This window comes from Anabas testudineus, chromosome 2 (genome assembly GCF_900324465.2).
Source record: "Anabas testudineus chromosome 2, fAnaTes1.2, whole genome shotgun sequence".
In the NCBI taxonomy this organism is placed as follows: Eukaryota; Metazoa; Chordata; class Actinopteri; order Anabantiformes; family Anabantidae; genus Anabas; species Anabas testudineus.
This window is the reverse complement of record NC_046611.1, coordinates 5,973,532-5,992,936: the sequence shown is the minus strand read 5'-3', so window position 1 is coordinate 5,992,936 and position 19,405 is coordinate 5,973,532. Positions and strand designations below refer to the sequence as shown.

The 19,405-nt window shown below is 39.0% G+C and overlaps 1 protein-coding gene across 2 annotated transcripts in view; it reads right to left on the bottom strand.

Annotated features, from left to right (window-relative positions):
• Positions 1–13,192: 13,192 nt before the first annotated feature.
• LOC113163030 (neural cell adhesion molecule 2) overlaps positions 13,193–19,405 on the bottom strand; it is a 278,200-nt gene continuing 271,987 nt past the window's right edge. For both annotated transcript variants that reach the window (XM_026361330.1, XM_026361331.1), the window contains exon 19: positions 13,193–15,987. In XM_026361330.1, coding sequence (XP_026217115.1) covers positions 15,873–15,987 — 115 coding nt within the window. In that variant the 3' untranslated portion in view covers positions 13,193–15,872. The remainder of the gene's footprint in view (positions 15,988–19,405) is intronic.

Here is a 19,405-nt window from a genome sequence, read left to right as displayed (position 1 = left end):
GGGTAAAGGGGGGTGAGACAAAGAGATGGCTGGTGTGTTTGCTATGTCCTCTCCTCATACACTATAGTGCTTTCTCCCACACAACCTGCTATTACAGCCCCTCTAATCAGATTTACCAAGCAAGGCCAAATGCAGGGCTCATATCGTGACTACCTTAATGCAGCAAAGGGGGTGAGCCATTGGAACCCCTCTTTGGACAGGCAGCTGAAATAACAGTGATCACTCCTGACAGCAGCGTATGAGTGGGGACTGCACTCACATTTGGCACAGTGCTCAAATGTCATTTCACCTTCGGCGCACACTAAAAGGTGACAGGCTTCATCCTTCTCGCCAGGCATAGGGACAGGCTGTAGGCGAGGACTCTAGGGATGTACACTGAAACCAGTATAGGTTGCAAACTGAAATGACCCAGTGCCCTCACTGACAGACCCAAAAATTAACTGATATGTTAATGATATATGATAAATGTCACTTGGATCAGCCTGATATTTAGATGTGAAGTGTATTATACAGTACTTGTATGCAGGTTGTTATTTGGATGGGATAATGTGGATGAAATATTATCAATAACACACCCAATAACAGATAACTATCTTCTGCAAAAGTGCACAAATGGGTTTACTCCTTCTGGATGATCCAAGTAAAATGTGTGTTTTATAATAAGAAGGTGGAAATGAGAAGGTTTGCTGATTGTTTAAGTACAACGGCAAAGAAGAGCACAGAGTGAAAGGTATTTTCACTTCGAAACAACCAAATCGCACAAAGCACAACGCAGCAAGGGAGAGGACTTTTATATTAAGCTAAACTGATAATTAACAGTGAGTGTCAGCTCTATAACAAGCTGGGCTTGCAGAACAAAAGGCAACTGACAAATAAGACTTGGTGCTCTAATTGCAGATGCATCAGTAACATTAATTATTACTAATGTTAGAAACAGTGATGACACGGCAATACAGTTTATGCCAAATATACTGCACTAGCAAAGTGTAAAAGCAAAATGTAAAGGCTGGTGTGTGGGTTGGTAGAATTCTCATATGAGAAGAAAGAATGAATGTCCTCAAGATGCCCAACACAGTCATGCACTTCTTATGTACTACTGGTAATGTATTGGGGGAAAAAAGGACTTCTGTACTGGTGAGTTTAGTGTTAGTAGGTATTTGGGTGTTTATCTGCAACCTCTGGTACCTTTGGTACTGTAGTCATTGCTGACCAATCCTACTTCATCCTACAGATGTTGTGAAGTGTTATCATACTGTAACTGATAGGAACCATGGGCAAAACACAGAATAAACACCTCAGTGCCACAGCCTGAAATAGTAGTACAGGGCATTAGTGCATGTGTATTACTATGCTTTGTACATACAAGAAATAGTTTAAATAAATGTTTTTAAAATAAAAAGTAACAGTAAAACTGAAAAGTAATGTCTAACATTTTACTAATAGCTACTTCTTTGCATTTATCTGTATTTCAACAACCTGTTCTTAATAATTTTGCTATTGCATACATGGTACATGCACAAACCTAACTTGCATAATGCCATTGCACATTGCAAATGCTGCATAGTATTACTATACAGATGGAAATATTAGATCTTTTTGAAACTAGACAACACTGCTATGAGGCCCTGTGCATCTAAGACCATCGTGTTAAGACACGCTAACTGCCACAAGAGTCATTTAAGGACATCTGTCCTGAAATTAGGTTTCACGAACAGCAGGATAAAGTGAAAAGCCATCCAAGTCCTTCCTGATCCTCACATCAAAATATCACTGAACCTTCACAGGATGTTGTGGAGCACAGGGTGTAGAGCAGATTTCCAATTCCAAATCTCTCAAAGAACTGGAAGCTTTTCCCTTTGAAGAAATTATTCAAAGTCCCACTGCACAGCTGAGGAGAACTGAAGCTGATCTAAAGGCAAACGCTGACCCTACTCCTTTCATAGATGGTCTTTTATAGATCATCAAATGACTAAAAAGAATGTTTTGGGTTTTGGACAGTTTGATGCATACTCCTCTGTTTAACCTCTATCTGACTCAAAGAACAGTGATCATCTTTTCAAATTATTTCTTGTAAGTGACTGATAGAGCAGAGGAAGGAGACAACGAGATACGAGGGGCAATATCAATCATCATTTGCAGAAGGTCATTGATGTGGACACTGACACTGTTCTATGGCTTCACTCAACACTGAAGTGACTTTAACACCTAGTCTGCTTTAGGAATCTGGAAATTATTGTAAAAAGATTCCACACAGATGACACATGAACATACATTAAACAATTAATCTTGTAGTAATCTTGTATGTATTGTTTAGCACACATTTAACACATTTTATAGTCCTTTATTGATTATGACTATTTAATTAGTTTTACAGACTGGGATATCACATTAATGTTCAGGCAGGGACTTCAACAGTAATGAAAACAACAGTAGCCTTTTGTTCCTAACAAATATTTTCATGCTCTTATCTACCATCTGCTGCGCTGACAAGGTGTTGCCTCTCTGTGATGGTTAATTATGTGCTGTTCACCAGCAGAAATGCATTAGTGGAAGTGCTGGTTTCTAGTTTATGCCATGTACTCAACCTTTAATGTTATTAAACTAACTGAACCTTTGCTTAAAAGTAATTAAAAGTTGAGCGCAGTTTTTCCCCTATTATGCACCTCTAACTTCATCTGACATGAAATATTTTAGCAGCAAGAAAATAATAACAGCAAAGCTCTCTCTCTCTCTCTCTCTCTCTCTCTCTCTCTCTCTCTCTCTCTCTCTATCTATCTATCTATCTATCTATCTATCTATCTATCTATCTATATATATATATATATATATATATATATATATATATATATATATACACATACACACACACACACATATATATAAACAATGTGTCAAAAACCAAGGGAAAGACCTGCAAGAAAGTTTGGAGGAGCTGTTACTGTAGGTGATAATTCTCTGATTCTCATTCTAATTAAAAAATGGCTACAGGTGCAGATAGCAGATGGGCTCACAGTTCTTTTCCTGCTACATCGGATGTCTGCAAGTCAGCGTTATAAATTTTGGGCTGACAATCATTGTTTTCGGCTACATCCTTAAAAGTTAAATTTGAGCTTTGGCTAATCACTGGTCCATTTGTTCCCGTATGGTTGTAAATATTTGACATTTTTGGATATAAAACCAGGACATATGACTGCCATTGTTAGTTAGAGCAAGTTATTTTTAGCATTCAGTCCTTCGTAAGGTAAATTTGATGATCGTTTAATTGAAGTGTTTGTTCTTTGAGCATCTGTCATCTGTCAGTTACACTCTCCGGTGTCTAAGAACTATCAATGTACTGAATCAGGTAAAATCAGGTGTAGAAATGTGATAGCAATCACACCTGTTCTAAGAGCTACAACCTAATTAATTATGATAAATTAGCAGTGGGAGATTTACTATTTACAGAAAAACAAAACATATGGAAATGTTGATTTGACAAATGTACACACACATCAAGTTAATTCATCACATTAAGACAATCCAAATCTATTATTTCCCATTAAAGCAGTTACAGTTGCTCATTCACTGCAAGCATTGCTCACAATGTACTTGGTTTTTAAAGAGAAGCTACTGTATTTCAGTAGAAACTGTAGACTAAAACATCACCAAATCACAGTAAACAAATTTCTCGAAATCTTTGACAAGCTCCAGACACAAGACATAAAATAATAAAACCAGTCTGCTCGTCTGAGCTTTAGTTCCTTCAACGTGATGCCAAAAACTGCTTCACTGTACAAAGAAACGCCAAAACACTGAACCTTAGAAATAAACACTACCTCAGTTTAAAGTTACACCAGCTTTTTCTCGAAAAACATATTCCAGTTAGCTCTCTAGCTGTGTCATGGAATTCCAACATGAAGCCACTTAACACTTCCTAACTGGGTGCAGTTGCACTTTCTCATCACTTGGCGAGTTGTAAAAAATCATTCCAAGCATCACATGTTCTGAAATCACGATACGCTGCTGACTCAGACGACGCAGCAGTGACCCTATCGTGGATCTGAATATAGATATTTCATCTTGGCTGGATTCTTCCCCTTTGATAGTCTGATGCATATTCATCAGCCGTGATATCCACCAGAAGGTTATTATCCATAAATGTCACTCTGTAATTAATTAATCCTGTCTGCTGGTTGCTCTCCTTGCTTCATTAATGAGCCAAGTCTAGCTGATTATATTCATATTCATGTGTCCAAATATACAGCTCTATTTCAGATTCAGATGCCAGAATATTTCACTTCATTAGCAGCAGGAATCGCCGGAGGGCCATTTGACAGACAGGATCTGCTTTCCGAGTTTCCCGTCAATGGCGTGCGCAGGATCCCGTTTATCTGAGTGGGTTGTTAGAATAATGAGGGAATACACGGCTCTAGAGTCAAAAGTGAGGGAATGACTTGGTCGATGAGGCAAAGTTTACTTGCATTTGAATGAGAATCACCTTCAGTGGGTAATGCGGTCCAAGGAGACAATTATGGGGGTAATTTTGTGCTGTTTAGCAAATTGATTTTTAAAGCTACCCCAGAGGCACATCTATTACTGTTGGTTTGAGTTTTAATAAAAATCCAATATGAATTTGCACAAAGCCGAGAGGAGTAACTCTGGCACATTAGGCTAATAGAGAAGAATACCACAGCTCACGAATGCCTTGCAAATAGTTTGACATTTACCCTCCCATGCACTCAATTATTGGTAGAATTTTTTATCCTTAGGCTCTGTTCAGTTATGCATGGTGCTTTCTGCAAATGGTAATAATCTATATAGGCTTTAAGGGACACTGTAACACATGGTCTGCTGATATGTGACCAACGAATGTGCTTTGCAGGATGGCTAAGCGCTAAAACAGATAGCATCATAATTGCAAGCTCACATGTCAAATCTCCCCAACATCCCCGCTGAGTGTAAAGTGTTCTTGGGCAAAACACTAAACCGCTACATCAGCGAAATGTATGCAAGATAAATGTAAATTGAACAGCTTGGGCTGAGGGTTTCTTTTGCGTCCAAGGCTTCTGATTTAAATCTCCTAGCAGTGGCTGTAGGTCTGGAAGCTGGAGTAGTTTAAAAAAGCCATCGAGTGAACCAAACCAGTTTGCTAGTAACATCTAAATGTGATGTGAGAAACTTTTGATATGGCCACAGGTATTGTGGAGAACATTTTAATTAATTAAGTAAAAATTATGAGTCTGACTCTCACGCTAAACATGGGGATGAAATTTAGCACTTGCCAACTATGAAATTACAGAAATAAAAATGACCAATATTGACTTTTCTCTTGGTTAATGATAATCTGATGTTAATTTTAATTATCATATTCAAACTTTATAACATACAGTACCAAGACTAGACATACTGTAGGGGAACTTCGAGGTAAAAATCAACTTGCTTCAATAACAATACTAAAGCTTTTGTGTTTTGCAAGAATAATAGCCATATTAATGTATTAATGTGTGTTTATGTATACTAAGAGTTACATCACCAAATACAGGAACAACTGCGGCAGATGGTAATAGTTTTGCTGTTATTATTACTAGTGTTTGACCAAATGAAAATTACAGGATCACAAGTTATTACAAGTTTAGCAAATGTCATAGGGGTCCAATAGTTGTACAAACATATTGTTCAAAAATAAAAATGTCACTAATGGTTTCAATACAGTGAATATGTTGTTTTAATCTAGACCAAAATGGCTTGACTTAATAAAACTAAATGAAATACATAAATTACATAAATAGAGGGCAAATGTTCAGTTAATTTAAATTGCTTTGTATTTTTTGAAGGTTGTTGAGGTGAAAATTAACTGTGAAATAGCTGGGAAAAAGTCAGCAGCACCTCTCTAACTCCCACAAGTGACGCCAGTGTTACATAAAGTATAACAGAGTGTTTGGAGTCCTACCTTGTGGTCCTTCGTTGCACCAAGCTGTGGTAAACTAGGATGAAAGTATCACCTCAGCTCTAAGGTTGGGGTTGAATGGCCTTCACTTCTGGCTGTGGCATAGCTTTCCTGGAAGAAATAGTTTCAAAAAACAATTTTTTTCTTATTTCGTGCTTATACTGAAGTATGAGCACAGACCAGTGACCAAACATTGAGGCTATTTTCTGGCTCCAGGAAAAAAAAACACACACCCACACAAACAAAAACAAACACTTTGTGTATATTTTATAAACACGATTTTCACTGAAGAGTGACATGAGCTAGCTGATTAATCCCAAAAGCAATGGATTAACATGATTAGCTGACATTAACTGTCTTAACTTTGGGATTAATTAGGAATTTAGAGCTGAGCAAGCTTTGGTGATGCTCAAATTTAAAAAAACTACATTTCTGTTTTTGTATCAATTTTTAGTAAAGGCAAAGTGAACTCAGCAACACAGTAATGTTGTTGATAAAATGCTGTTTTGTCAGCTGTTAGTTCTCCATTAGCTAGTAAGATACAGTACAAGGCCAGAGGCTAAACAAATACACATGTGACACAACATACACTGATCTAGTAGAACTGAGAACTGAATGTGGTTTTCAAGTCCCATTTTAAAAAAAAAAGCCTGCTTGTAAAATTGATGTTGGAACAAGATGTTTGGCCTTGGTATCTGCCAAAAAAGTTTATCTTGTAAAGAAAAAGATCTTGTATCTTGCAGTTTTGCTTTTTGAAATATACATAACTTTAATATTGGATTTTAGCACTACTATTACATAAATCCTCTCTGCTACTAAAACATTAAAGATTTAAAGATGTTCAATAAAGTTAGTCTATTATGTTAATCTCTGGGTTAATTTAATTCTTGGTTGTTTACTATTCTTATTAACACCAGTGCCAATTTAAAAAAAAAAAGCATTACTATATTTCACAGATGTTACTAAAGCCGGGTAATTACTATTACTTTTGTTAAATAATGCAGCAACCATCAGTAATTGAATGTCTAATTGTGTCACATGACTTTTACATTAAACTCACTCAGCAGCAGACCTAGTTTCTAAACACATATTTTTTACTTTAGAAAAGAAAAGATTTATAGCATAACACCATGGATTGGTAAAATCTTCTATTTTTACTATAAAAGGGAGAAAAATCACAAATTCTGCAACCATACCTACAGAGCTCACATGAAGTCAGAGCTGTAAATGAACATTATCACAACAGACTACTTTTACCATAACTGCATGACATAATTTTAGGTGTATAACTGCTTAATAATCAATTATTGGGATGAAATCCTTTCAATGATTCCACTGAGCAAAGAAATTCATACCAAGTGGTGCAATGAAATTTCTCCATTGTGCAAGCAAGTGGTTTTTCATCCATCCGAAAAGGGTGTTTCACAGCTCAGCTTTATATGCACAGACTCAATTGTCTCCTACAGCTCCAAGCTTTATAATGAAAGAGCCTCGAATCACAGCACAGAGAAATAAAGTGACCAGCGAATGTGACTTCTTCGAGATTTCCATCCTAATGTATTTATCTGTGTCTGTGGTGAATATCAAAAGGGCCTTTCTCACACAAGCTCAACACACCTCATGTTTCTCTTTTAAGGCACTGCATCACTGTGAAAGAGTTACAACCTCAAGTAATTTAGGCCTATTCCCTTGGAAAATCCTCCCAGCGTGTCCTTGAACACTGAGCCTGCAGTGCGAACAGCCATAAAGCTCTCATTTGTCATCTGGATTGTGTCTCAGTTTCCTCCAGAGCTTACTTGTTGGGGAGAAGAAAGAGACAGCATGAGGACTGTTTTATCACTTCATGTTTAGTTCCCTCTAATAAGAAAATAAAGATTGTGCAGATTCGTTTTATTTCTCAGCAATTTATGTTTTCATTTGCGCTCCCTGTTGTTAGAGCTCAGTGTTTCCTGTATGAGCCTCACCGAAAGTCAATTTAATGAGCTACAGCGGGTGGCATGACCTCATCTTGAATTTATAAAACATAAGTCAGCAAGTTCTTGAAGATGTTAAAATTCTCTGCCCAGAAGCTCCTTTTTGCACCATTTAATAGGGTTACATTGAGTTGGACAGATGTGAATGCAGGACAAGTCATGTTATGTCATATTCAGCTGTAGCTCCAAATGAATAAGGACGTGGGCATGTAATGGCTTTCATAGAAATGCTAAGTGATGCTTCTTTGCTGAACTTACTGATAGAAATGCTAATAATAGAAATACTAAAGGGAAATGTCCCTCATTTTCAGCTATAAGAATGTGCTGAAAAGTCAAATATCTTCTGTGCACCAAAAGGTGGCGCGCATCCAAGTGTGTTCACCTTTTCAACTCCTCGTGGAAATCTCGAGGGACTTGCTCGGCTCTCAGCAGCTACTTTAAATATTTGTATCCATCCTTCATCATAGTGCTTGACTTGCAATGTGACTCAGCACCCAGCCTGTGTTTTAATATACAACCTGTCAAAACATCATCCACCTTAAATTAAATGTGCTAACTAAATGTCATTTTGCTGTTTCCTCCCACTACATGGTGCAGTGGGTCCAGAACCAAATCTGTGGAGACGTGTGTTGCCATTCCTCGCAGAGAGATGCTCTTTGCTTCTTCATGTAACAGACCTTTTTTCACAGCAGACATTTTGTTATGTCATAGCAGGAAAAGCACTGTGTACTGTAACTGATAACAACTAGAGTGCCATAGTTCTCACCACAGGATGCTGGTACTGTTCATGCTTGCTGAGTTAAATGGCTCAGCGGAAGCCAGCAATCATTAAGGTTGTTAGCTACACCTGTGTTTTTCCTACTATGACCACTCAAAATGTTTGCTGCCAATGAAGGCTAACAAGCTTAAATGGAAAACACATGTGGTTCAGTTGGTGGAGTGGTCACCCAGTGGCCGCAGAGTTGCCAGTTCAAGCCCCGACTCTCCTCACCATCTGTTGAAGTGTCCCTGGACAACACTGAACCACCTACCTGTCCAAAACCCCCAGTGCTCAGGTGGATTCATTGTCTTATTGTGATACAACATATCCCCTCTGTATTGCACAGATGCAGCCATCCTTACCCTTGCATCTCACAATGCCTCCACCTCTTCCGAGTGCATGTGGTTTCTACTTTAAGAACAGAGTCCCAGTTATTACCACATTGTGTTTGTGTGTTAAAAGAGGATCAGTGTCCCCTGTTGCTAAACCGATACAGGAGCACAGTGTCTTTCTTCAATTCCTCTGCTCAAGGTATTTTAAATGTCAACTTTAACACTGACATATTAAGTTAATGATGGATATTTCCACTTTACTGGTGAAATGCAAATGGAACATTTTTTTTTTTAAATCTTATAATATTATAATAATATATTTTATCCTAGCATCTGTGTCATGGAGGGAAGAAAAGCCTCAGCTGGAAATCACAGGTGCCATTTGTCAGTAGTGTTGGGAGTAATATACTTATAACTTATTACAGTTTAAGTTAAGTAACAACATTACTTTCTAAGGCAGAAACTAACTCTAGGACCTTTTTTAAGATTTAGTCCCACTCAGAAAGTCTTAGCTCAGTTAGCTTCACTCACTTAGCCTATGCTAGCTAGCTAATTAGCAACAACTCACCTGTTCGTGTTTCGGCAGCACCGACGAGGCCGCTGAGCTTTCTGAAACCCAGGTCTTCACCTCTGACAGGTTGCCGCACATTTTCCACCACACACCGAGCTACAAACTCCTTCAAAGACAGTTTTTTACCGAAGACATAGCTGCAACTTTTCCATTAGCTTGTTGCTGTTGCTCAACGTTTCATGAGGCGTTTGAGGACCTCTGTCCAAAATAAATTCATTACTTTTCATGTTCATGAATAAACATAATGTGTCTTTATTAATCTTCCTTAAATTAATCAAGCGTTATATTGCTGGAAAGTAATATTTTCATTGATGAGGCATGTTGCATTGAGGTTGTACTTTGGACAACTTTAATTTTAATATAGTGTATTTGTAATTGTGCATGATCTCATATAGACTGCAGCTTCAGATTGGTAAATGTATTTTAAGGTGTAATTCTAGTGACAGTTCACATGGCTGCACTCAGTTTCAGTATCTATTCCCTAATGCAGAAAGCTTTCAGGCTTGTTCCTCTGAACACCCGTTGCTGTGCTGCTCAGAATTTAAAGTGCATGTGGTTTTCTTAAAAGAGGGCGAGAATGAAACAGGACAGCATGATGAGTAAATGTCTACAGTCAGGGGAAAAGCCAGGGCCACTTATCATCATCGCTGCTGCACTCAATCTAAACATTTTTCAATTCAGTTCAATTTTATTTGTATAGCGTCAAATCACAACAGATGCCATCTCAAGGCACTTTCCAGTGTTTAAAGTTTAAGACCTTATAAAATATAACTGTATACAGATTTATACAAAAAAACCCAACAGCCCCACTTGAGCAGCACTAGGGCGACAGTGGAGTTCAATTTTGTCTTAAATTTTGAATTTAGTATTTGGACAAAATGATGTTAGCTCCTTTCATCTCACAGGCAGGTTGAGTTTGCTCAGTTGTTATAAATTGATCTTCACAATTTTATTTTGCTTAAAGGAAGTGTGTATTAGGTTATCACTATCCAGTCCATCATCAAGTAAATATTTACACTCTGAAAACAGTTTCAAATCATTTTTTGATTATTTACTTTCCTTCTGGTGACATTTCGGTTTCTTCAGTGAAAGCTGATCTGCATACTTTATAAACTTTAAGGTGATACTGGCTTGGTAAAGCGAATATTTGTGCAAAGATAAAAGCAGGGAGCCCACTATGATACTCCCTCTGTGAAGTTTTTGAAAACTACTGCTACCAAGCTGCGTTCTCTTAGCTGTTTCGGTGCCCATGCACTTGTATGCATGCAAGTGCTCAGTGATGCAGTTTATACTTTTCTGCCATGACAAATTTATCATCACTCTTGAATGAGAATTAGTCACTACAATTTTCAAGTCGCACACACACACACACATACACCTGCTGGTTCCCATCTCCTCGCCTGTCAAACCAGAGGAGAGTCAGACCTCTGCTGGGAGAGTCTGAAATCAAGCAGATTAAAAAAAGCAGAGGGTTGTACCTGCCAAAAAGCTCTCTGCTGGATTTACCCAGGTGGAAGCTCTTCTCCCTCACTTGTTGGCAAATTTTCAGAAATTGGATTGAGTGTGTGTACGTATGTACGTGTCTCACTGTGGAATTCTGTGTGCAAGCGTGTGACAGGCAGAGGCGTTTAAGTGCACGTGGGCATATGAGAGGGAAAACTTCAACAATGGCAGGGAGCTACGTTCCCAGACCTCCCAAACTTCTCTCATAGTTGGGATTATGGGCTGTCAGCGTGCAGTATCATGGGAGTTTCTGCAAATGGAAAGATTAGGAGAGAAATATTACCTTAAGGCTTACTGTGCTATCTTTTCATGTGGTGTGCAGCTTCAGCTTGTGCTGCTTGTGCGTGTTTGTATGTGGTCCAATACTTGTGTTGTTTGTCTAACTTCCTGACTGTCAGGCCACCATGTGACACACTGAAGGAAAGCGACTTCACTTCACTTTCTGTGATTGTTCAACTCATTTCCACCCAGTGCCCACACCACCCCTCCATCCCCACCCCTCAGAGCGGCCAATATCACTCCTCTCTGCATCTCTTCAATCCAAATGAGACTCAGTGTTTGATGTGCAGGCTTCCTTTGAGCCCCTGTGGGAGATGAAGTTGAAGTTTGTTAACAGAGGCCCTTGCAGCCAGGATCCAACAGGCAGCCTGCTGCTTCCCTCCCTCCCTCCCTCACGTGGGAGGGAAACGTCTGAGAAACGTTATCTGCTGACTTCAAATGAGCAGTGAAGAGGGGGCAGCTTTGTTAAGGAAGACTGTGGCTCCATGCTATTCAGAATTGTTTTAATTCCTCCTTTGAGCAGAGCTTCTCAGTCTCTCAGTCTTAAAGCACTTCTTCTGTTTCAAGGAAAGGAGGCCAGATTTAGATGCAACTCAGTCACCGTTTTAAACGGGGGCAATGGAGGTTTAGGAACGACCTTGACGAAAATAACACGCTGTCCTGCGGAAAAATGGGCTCTTCTGACTTCCGCTGGATACAAATTAAAAGCTATTAAAGTTGTGTCTTTGTGGACTAGTCTGCTTTTATCTGACAGCTGCACCAGACTAAAGCAGAGCCAGTTACATTGCAGAGGATTATAACGAAATGTTCCCCCGTTATCTGGATCTACAATATCTTTTATCCCTGTAGTGGTCAGTGTTACATAACTGTGTTGTGGCCTTGCACACATTTCAATTATTACACACGAATGTATCCTGCTCAAAATTTAAGAATGAAGTATGAATCATTTGAATTATTGTAGCTTTGAAAGTTATACAAAGAGGATGTTGCAGAAATCTTAACTTCATACCTCAAAAATGATTTCTAATTGTGTGTGTCAGTAACAGTAGACCTTTATGATGTAAGTTAATTAGAAGTAACAACATTTCAAAACAATACTCGGACACACTTTGAGTGTTTTAAGAGATATCTGAGCATACTTGTACCACTCTCATATTTGTTGCTGTGCTAATTTTCAGTCAGTTAGCTTTACTTAGCTGAGCATATAGAAATGATGTGAAACACTGAGTATGGGTCTGACTCCGTGTCACGAGGTCCACCAATACTGTATGTTACTTGAACCACTTTTGTCAGATTGCAAGGCAAGAAGTCACTGTGCGAAAAAAAAAGTGTGTAGTACATAACACCTATAAAAAACATCCTTTTAACACTTTGTTTGGTTGTTGTACAGTTTGATATACTGTGTTAATTAGTGAGCTTTACAGCTTCGGGCAGGTGCAGGCAGATGTTATTATCAGGCAGGGCCTCGATAGCTCAATAGCTAACCTAAGGTGTTAGTTTAAGATACCTTGTGTTAGGACACCCAAATATAAGCTGGTCAAAAATGAAGCCACATGAATAACAGCATGTCACTCTCTTTTACCAGGACATGTTTATTTACAGCAGCAAATGACAGGAGTCACAAGTGTTCCACAGGTACGTACAGAGAGACACCAATAGTTCCCACCTCCTGCACAAAGCACACTCAGTGGGGACAGTCCAAGGGACACAGGGAGCAATGGACAAGGAGGACACATACTGTACACTGAGCTCAAACACCCCTACAGAAAAAGGATTGAGGAGACAGAGAGGAAGGGAGGATGAGAAAGGGGAGAGGAGAGGAAAGGAGAGGAGAGGGGAAAGGGGGGGGTCGGGGATTTACACTCATATTCAAATACAAAAGAACATGTACAAATCGTATAGCCTCCAGGCACTGTGCTCCCATATTTACAGTCATCGTAACAGGCAGCGGAACCACTCCATGGCAGGACCATCCATTTGAGATATGCAGGTACAAGGACTTGCTGTGAGAAAACAAAGCCAGCGCTACGAGGTCTGAGATAAAAACGAATGGAGTCTGAGAGGCGGGGAGTAGTGGTAAGGGGTGGCGGTGGCAGGGAGCTCGCAGACACATGCGTGGAGTGCTGCAGCCTGGGGAATTAATCACTGTCGAGAACTACATAATCAGGTTTTACCTATCAGAGCGCACTCTGAAACTCAGCATGAGAGCTCTCGCCAACTCACTCCACACTCAAAGTGAAACACTTGTACGCTCACACTACTTGGACATTCATACTTGGCACATGGTCATCATTACCTATATCACTTGCAGGGCTGCATGGACCTGAAAAGTGTATTCATTAATACATTTTAATCTAATATAAATAGTTAACAAAAATAACACTTAAATTATGACAAAATAAATTCCAGAGTAGAAACATTTTATGTTCTGAAATCTTAAATTTAGAGTATTAGTTGCAATTGGGAGGCTCTTATTGTGAAAAACCAAAATGGGTGCACACAAACTTTCTCACATACACACTGACTGGCTTACAGTACGTGCCGATACATTCAACTGACATACATGCAACCTGATCCATGTTCACCCGCACATGCATGTAAGCGTACACACACACACACACAATCATATGATGACGTGTTACATGGCATTAAAACCCGATTTCTGCAGCCTGTCACTGCATTGTGTACTCAAGAGTAACAGCATTAACCTGACATCTAGTTGTACTAGGTAGTTATACACGTCTGTATCTGCCCAGTGTCGTCGACTACAACCCACAATCCTAAGACTACATTTCCCAGAAATCACAGCACCACAATAAAATGAAATTTTCTGACACATTCAGTGGTAAAATTGCAGCAAAGTTGTGATCATGAATTCACTTGATGTTCTACATTGCTGCAGCGGCATTAGGCCACAAGGGGGGAGGAAAAAAGAGAAGGCACTCTAATGCCGTAATTACTGCCTCCGTTGAAATGCCGTGAAATAGCCTTAGGGCATGGATTTTCTTAAGGGAAAAGCAAATGACTAGAAAAAGCTATATTACACCATCACTGAACTTTGGACCAAGAAACACAACAAAAGAAAAAGAAGAAGGAAAAAAAAAACAAAACAGCTTTTCATCTGAGGAGCGTTCACAAAGAAAAGCCAAGCCTGTTGCATTTTGAAAAAAGACACATCCTTTAGAGTATATTTACATAAAAGCTTTGTAAAATATTCTTTTTTTTTCACCTATGTACAGCACATGACAACATCAGAGAGAACAGTGATCAGACAGAGAAACGTAAAAGTTTAAAAAGACAGATCTGATACAGGAATGAATAAAGAAAGAAAGAAATCAATATTTTTTATCATTAAAAACATACATAACACGTGTGATTTATTCTTCAGCGTTTGTTCCCATGCCTTGAGTCCTACCATTCACTGTGTTTCCAGATAATGATGATCACCGTTCAGGGCATTTGTGGGGGCGCCGTTCACGTCACGTTTTTTCTAGCCTAAACTGCAGTGCAGTTAACCCTCTGGCAACAGTATGCTGTATGCAATTTGAACACAGATGAATAAAACTCCCACAATGCACACGTTTGTGGAGGATGAGACAGTTGAAGAGTGTCAGTAATACTCAGCATCAATATAAAAGGCTCGGCTAACAATGACATCAATGCACATGTGCGGTGTTATACTGTGTACTCCCTAGACTGTGACACATTCTTTTTGTCAGGAGTTTTTGTTTGCTTTCCTGCAACACAAGGTATGATCCACAACAGCCCTTCAAACAACACTACTCCCCTACACATCCCTTCATAATTAATCATAAGGTCCTGTGGTCACATTTCCCCCATTAACAGTGGTTTACCTTCTCTTACTGAAGCCAACTAGGTTTACACACAACACTGCAGCATTTGCCTCTCATTAGCCGAACACCTTTCCTAGCTATTAAAGGCAAAACAGGGTTGCTGTAGTGTAACACTCAGGCATGGAAACAGGAGTTTGGGTTTAAATCATGGTGATATTCTGCAGTGAGGGTCTACCCATGCATTCACTGTAACAGAATAAACAAAAACAAGAACCTTAGTGGTGTGAGCTTAAGGGCACAGTCGCATCCTGTACTTGTGATTGTGTCATTTGTGTGAGAGAAGCCACAGAAGTGGGGCCAGAGACGTGATTTATACCTGATGATTTTTACCTGCATGAAAGATGAAAGTCTTGTGGTTTGTATAAAGAAAAAAATTAACAAAACAACAAATAAACAGCAAAAAATACAGTAATATACAATCATTGATCAACAAGAGCTTTCCATTGACGCCATGTTTGTAAGAACATGATACATTTATCACTCAGGGTGTCTAAGAGGTTGACACATTCTTCCTTCTATTTTCTCTCTATTATTTGTATTTACACATGCCATTCACTGGGGCATTGCTATAAACAGATATGGTATTTTACTCCACTATTTTCCAGTGTTGTAGTTTCTCTGGGTTTTGGTCTCGTGATCCGAATGTTCTTTTGGTGGCGAGCGGGCCGACCCTTTTACGCTTTGCTGTCGTCGGGCTTTGTGTGGATGCTGTTGTCACTGTGAACTTTGATTTCAATCGTATCCGGCTTGAGAGACTCTTTTCCATTTTCTTCCTTCAGCGGTAGTTTCCTGAAGTAAATAAAAAAAAAAAAAAAAGAAGAAACAAATTGCACAGAAATGGATGTCAGATTTTCAGCGTGTAATTACAGCATAATTGCAGGAACTTGGAGCACACGTACAGTTGATGTGAACAGGCACAGACTCTAGAGTGACCATCTAGAGGATGTTTTTGTATGAGGCAGGCACATACAGTAAATGTTAACTAAATTAGAAGTGAATTACTGCCATGAGAGAGTGTGGGCTTAATGGTTTTTTCCACAAAATATGTACTTTCCTGCTTTAGATCCCACCAGTAATCACCTTTTAGACCTTTTGGTGCGTGAATGAGTTGCCCCCATTGGGACTAATAAAACAGAATTTAGCTGAAATGAAAAGGCAGCAGGGATATTAAACATAAAAGCCTCTACAGGGCTGCACATGCGGTTTATGAAAAGCGAGGGAGAGGACAGAGCAGTGCATGAATAGTCACCACCAAACATGACTTTCCAGGCCTTTTGCTTGATTCCCTCGATCTATTCATCAGGGATGAATGCCAAGGTATACTTTGATAGAACACATGATGGCAGAGGTACACGTCAATAGAGCTACTCATGGTAGTGGCTTTTTAAGGGGACCTGTTTCAAAATATACAGAAGAACATTCAAGTTGTGTTGTGTCAAATTATCACCAACTAACTCTGGTCAGGCTGGATGTTGGGTCTCCTAGCAAGGGGCTGTTGTATGCAATCATTTTTTTTTACATATTAGTAATTTGGAGCGCTACTCAGCCGGTAAAAACGGTTGTGTAATGGCGTCCTTGGAGCTTTGTCAAGTCTACAAAAAAAGACCCTGGTGACGTTACAGTGATGTCGTCAAGGATATGTCAGCTTTAGCTTTAGTTAAAGTTTCTCATCAGTGACTTTACAACCTAAATTTGCAACATAGCTCCAGCAAATCCTGTCTATGTATTTAAATATTAGACCTTAAACAAATAGCAACCATAGTAAATCAACATTTTGTCCAGTATTACATCAAAATATCAATAGCTTTCCTTTGTCCTGTCAGTCCTGACTCTACACTTGCCAGGTTTTTTAGTGCTGTTTTTTCACTCTGTGTTGACCTGAACACCATTACCTCAGAGCTGCTACCATTTCATTTGCTTTTGATATGATTCATTTTGGCAGGAAGAAAAAAAAAACAATAAAATATACATGCACAGGTTTTCAAGCATAAGCCACATGATTAGATGACTGCCTTTTCTCACCTCATCTTCCACAAGTCTTGTTTCAAGTAATGCAGGAGAAAGACACCTTATCTTTATTCTAATGTTGATGTGGCCACAAGATGAAAATCTAACCAGGCTGTGTTTCCAGTGACATGATGTATGAGAGCTTTTATCTACATTTGCCACATAAAACTACTTTATCCTAATGTAGTTAATGCAAAAACTGGACAACAGAATAAAATAACAGCAAAATTTAAATAGTGTCAATTTCTAATATTGGTGAAGCTGCATTTTTGTTTGGTTGTACTGATTCATATTTATATTCTAATTGTGTTTACAGTCACACTGACTTAGGGCATTTAGCTATTTACTAATCTTCTGTCTACTTCATCCCAGGTGGGACATTGTTGATTGCAGGCTACATCTCCAGGGCATATATTTAAAGGAACGGTTCAGTTAGTTTTGTCAAAGCCTAACCAAAAACCACTTATTGACAAATCAACAGGGACACATTTATTGAAAAATATGAATGTTGCCCAGACCACAGTTGTCTGTCTTTTGTCATTTTATTTTGGAAATAAAGCCCTGTGGTGAAATTCCAGCAACGGATGAGTCAAGGCAAATTGTCCTCCAACAGCTTTCTCCAACACCTAAACAAACACAAACCACATAACAAGAGACACTAACAGTATCAAATGTGAAGACAATTTAATTGTCTTCTTGCACACTGACACTGCAAATCCCTCCTTTTACAGCGTGTCTTTCAGAATTGGTACAGTAAAGCAAATTGTGAGACTTCACCTCACATTTTCTTCATTCACTGTGTATTTTTCCGATTGGGTCACAAGCAGAGAAAACAGACTTGATCCTGCTTGGTGTGGTTTAAGATGATCAGTATCACGCTGCCAGGAGGCTGGTATTAACACACTTTAGCTGAGGGCTACTCATTTCCTGAGTTCACAGGGTTGTGCTGTCGCTTGTTTTGTACTATTTCTACCTCCTGTTAATCATTCGATACTTGTTCGTCACCTTGCCTGTGAAACATAAACCATCCATCAATTCTTTTGACTCGATCCCCTCCTTCAGACATGAAACACAAAGCATTTGTATGTACAAGGTCTCATGTTCTCCGACTTAGAGCAGCGTCTACATTTATAACAAAGCTAAATATACACATTATGAAATGTCTCCAAATGACTCAGGAAACAGCATGTTGGTTTTCAAGTCAGTGAGTTATGTCCCATTTAATTATTTATTTTAAAGTTCTAATGCGGTCTAAGGTGGTCTTAATACGGTTTTACAACAACTGTCAATTTTAAAAGACAATCTTTATCAGCACAAAGTCGCCTCCCACAGCCACACTACAGTAGATGTTTACCAACTCCAAAGGAGTTTTTCAGTGAGCGAGGTTATGAATGTAAAACAGGAGCCCTGCATGATACTGTACCTAATAAGCCCAAATATTGCAATTGGCCAGAGGGGGTTCCCCTTTGGTTGATTGGTGGAGTTCCTGCACAGTGGAACCAATTTCATGTGCCATTAACTTCATGCAAACCTAGATTGGACTTATGTTCAGATGGGGAGGTTTTCTCGACATATGGGAAGCTCCTGCTGCTCGCTGTTTCTGCTTTTTTGACTGGGGACAAACTCAAACTCAAGGGAATAATTTACTGAGCCAACATATCAATACAGTTTGTCATGAAATTGTTGGGGATTGCTATAGGCGCATGGGAGCTGGAGGTAATGGAAGAACTGTTGAATAAAATACACTCTTTAAGTTGCTGTTTCCGAAGTTTTACTTGTCTGTATAACTTGTTTAATGTTTAATCAAATGTAACAATCCACACTGAGTTCCTGCGGTTTCTACACTCAGAATCTATTTTTGCTCTCTGGTTTGGTAAATAAAGCGTGCTCTCCACAGGCAGCTGTTCAAATCACACATACCCCCAACTGTTTACATGTTAACTTTATCTATAATAACTGATGAAGGCCAATAGTTTCTCTATAAGATCTCCAGTTTCGCTTTGGGGGTATGAATAAATAAAGGGTGGTGCCTTAGATCATTCTTGCTGAGCCTTGCTGGGGGCCCAATTACTATAATTATAATACTGAATTTGTAATAAACACATAAACACTGTGTGGCATTTGAAACTCAGTTTCAAGTATCTCACTGTATACTATAACAAATCTAATGCTTTAGATTTAACAATAAAACCAGACTTCT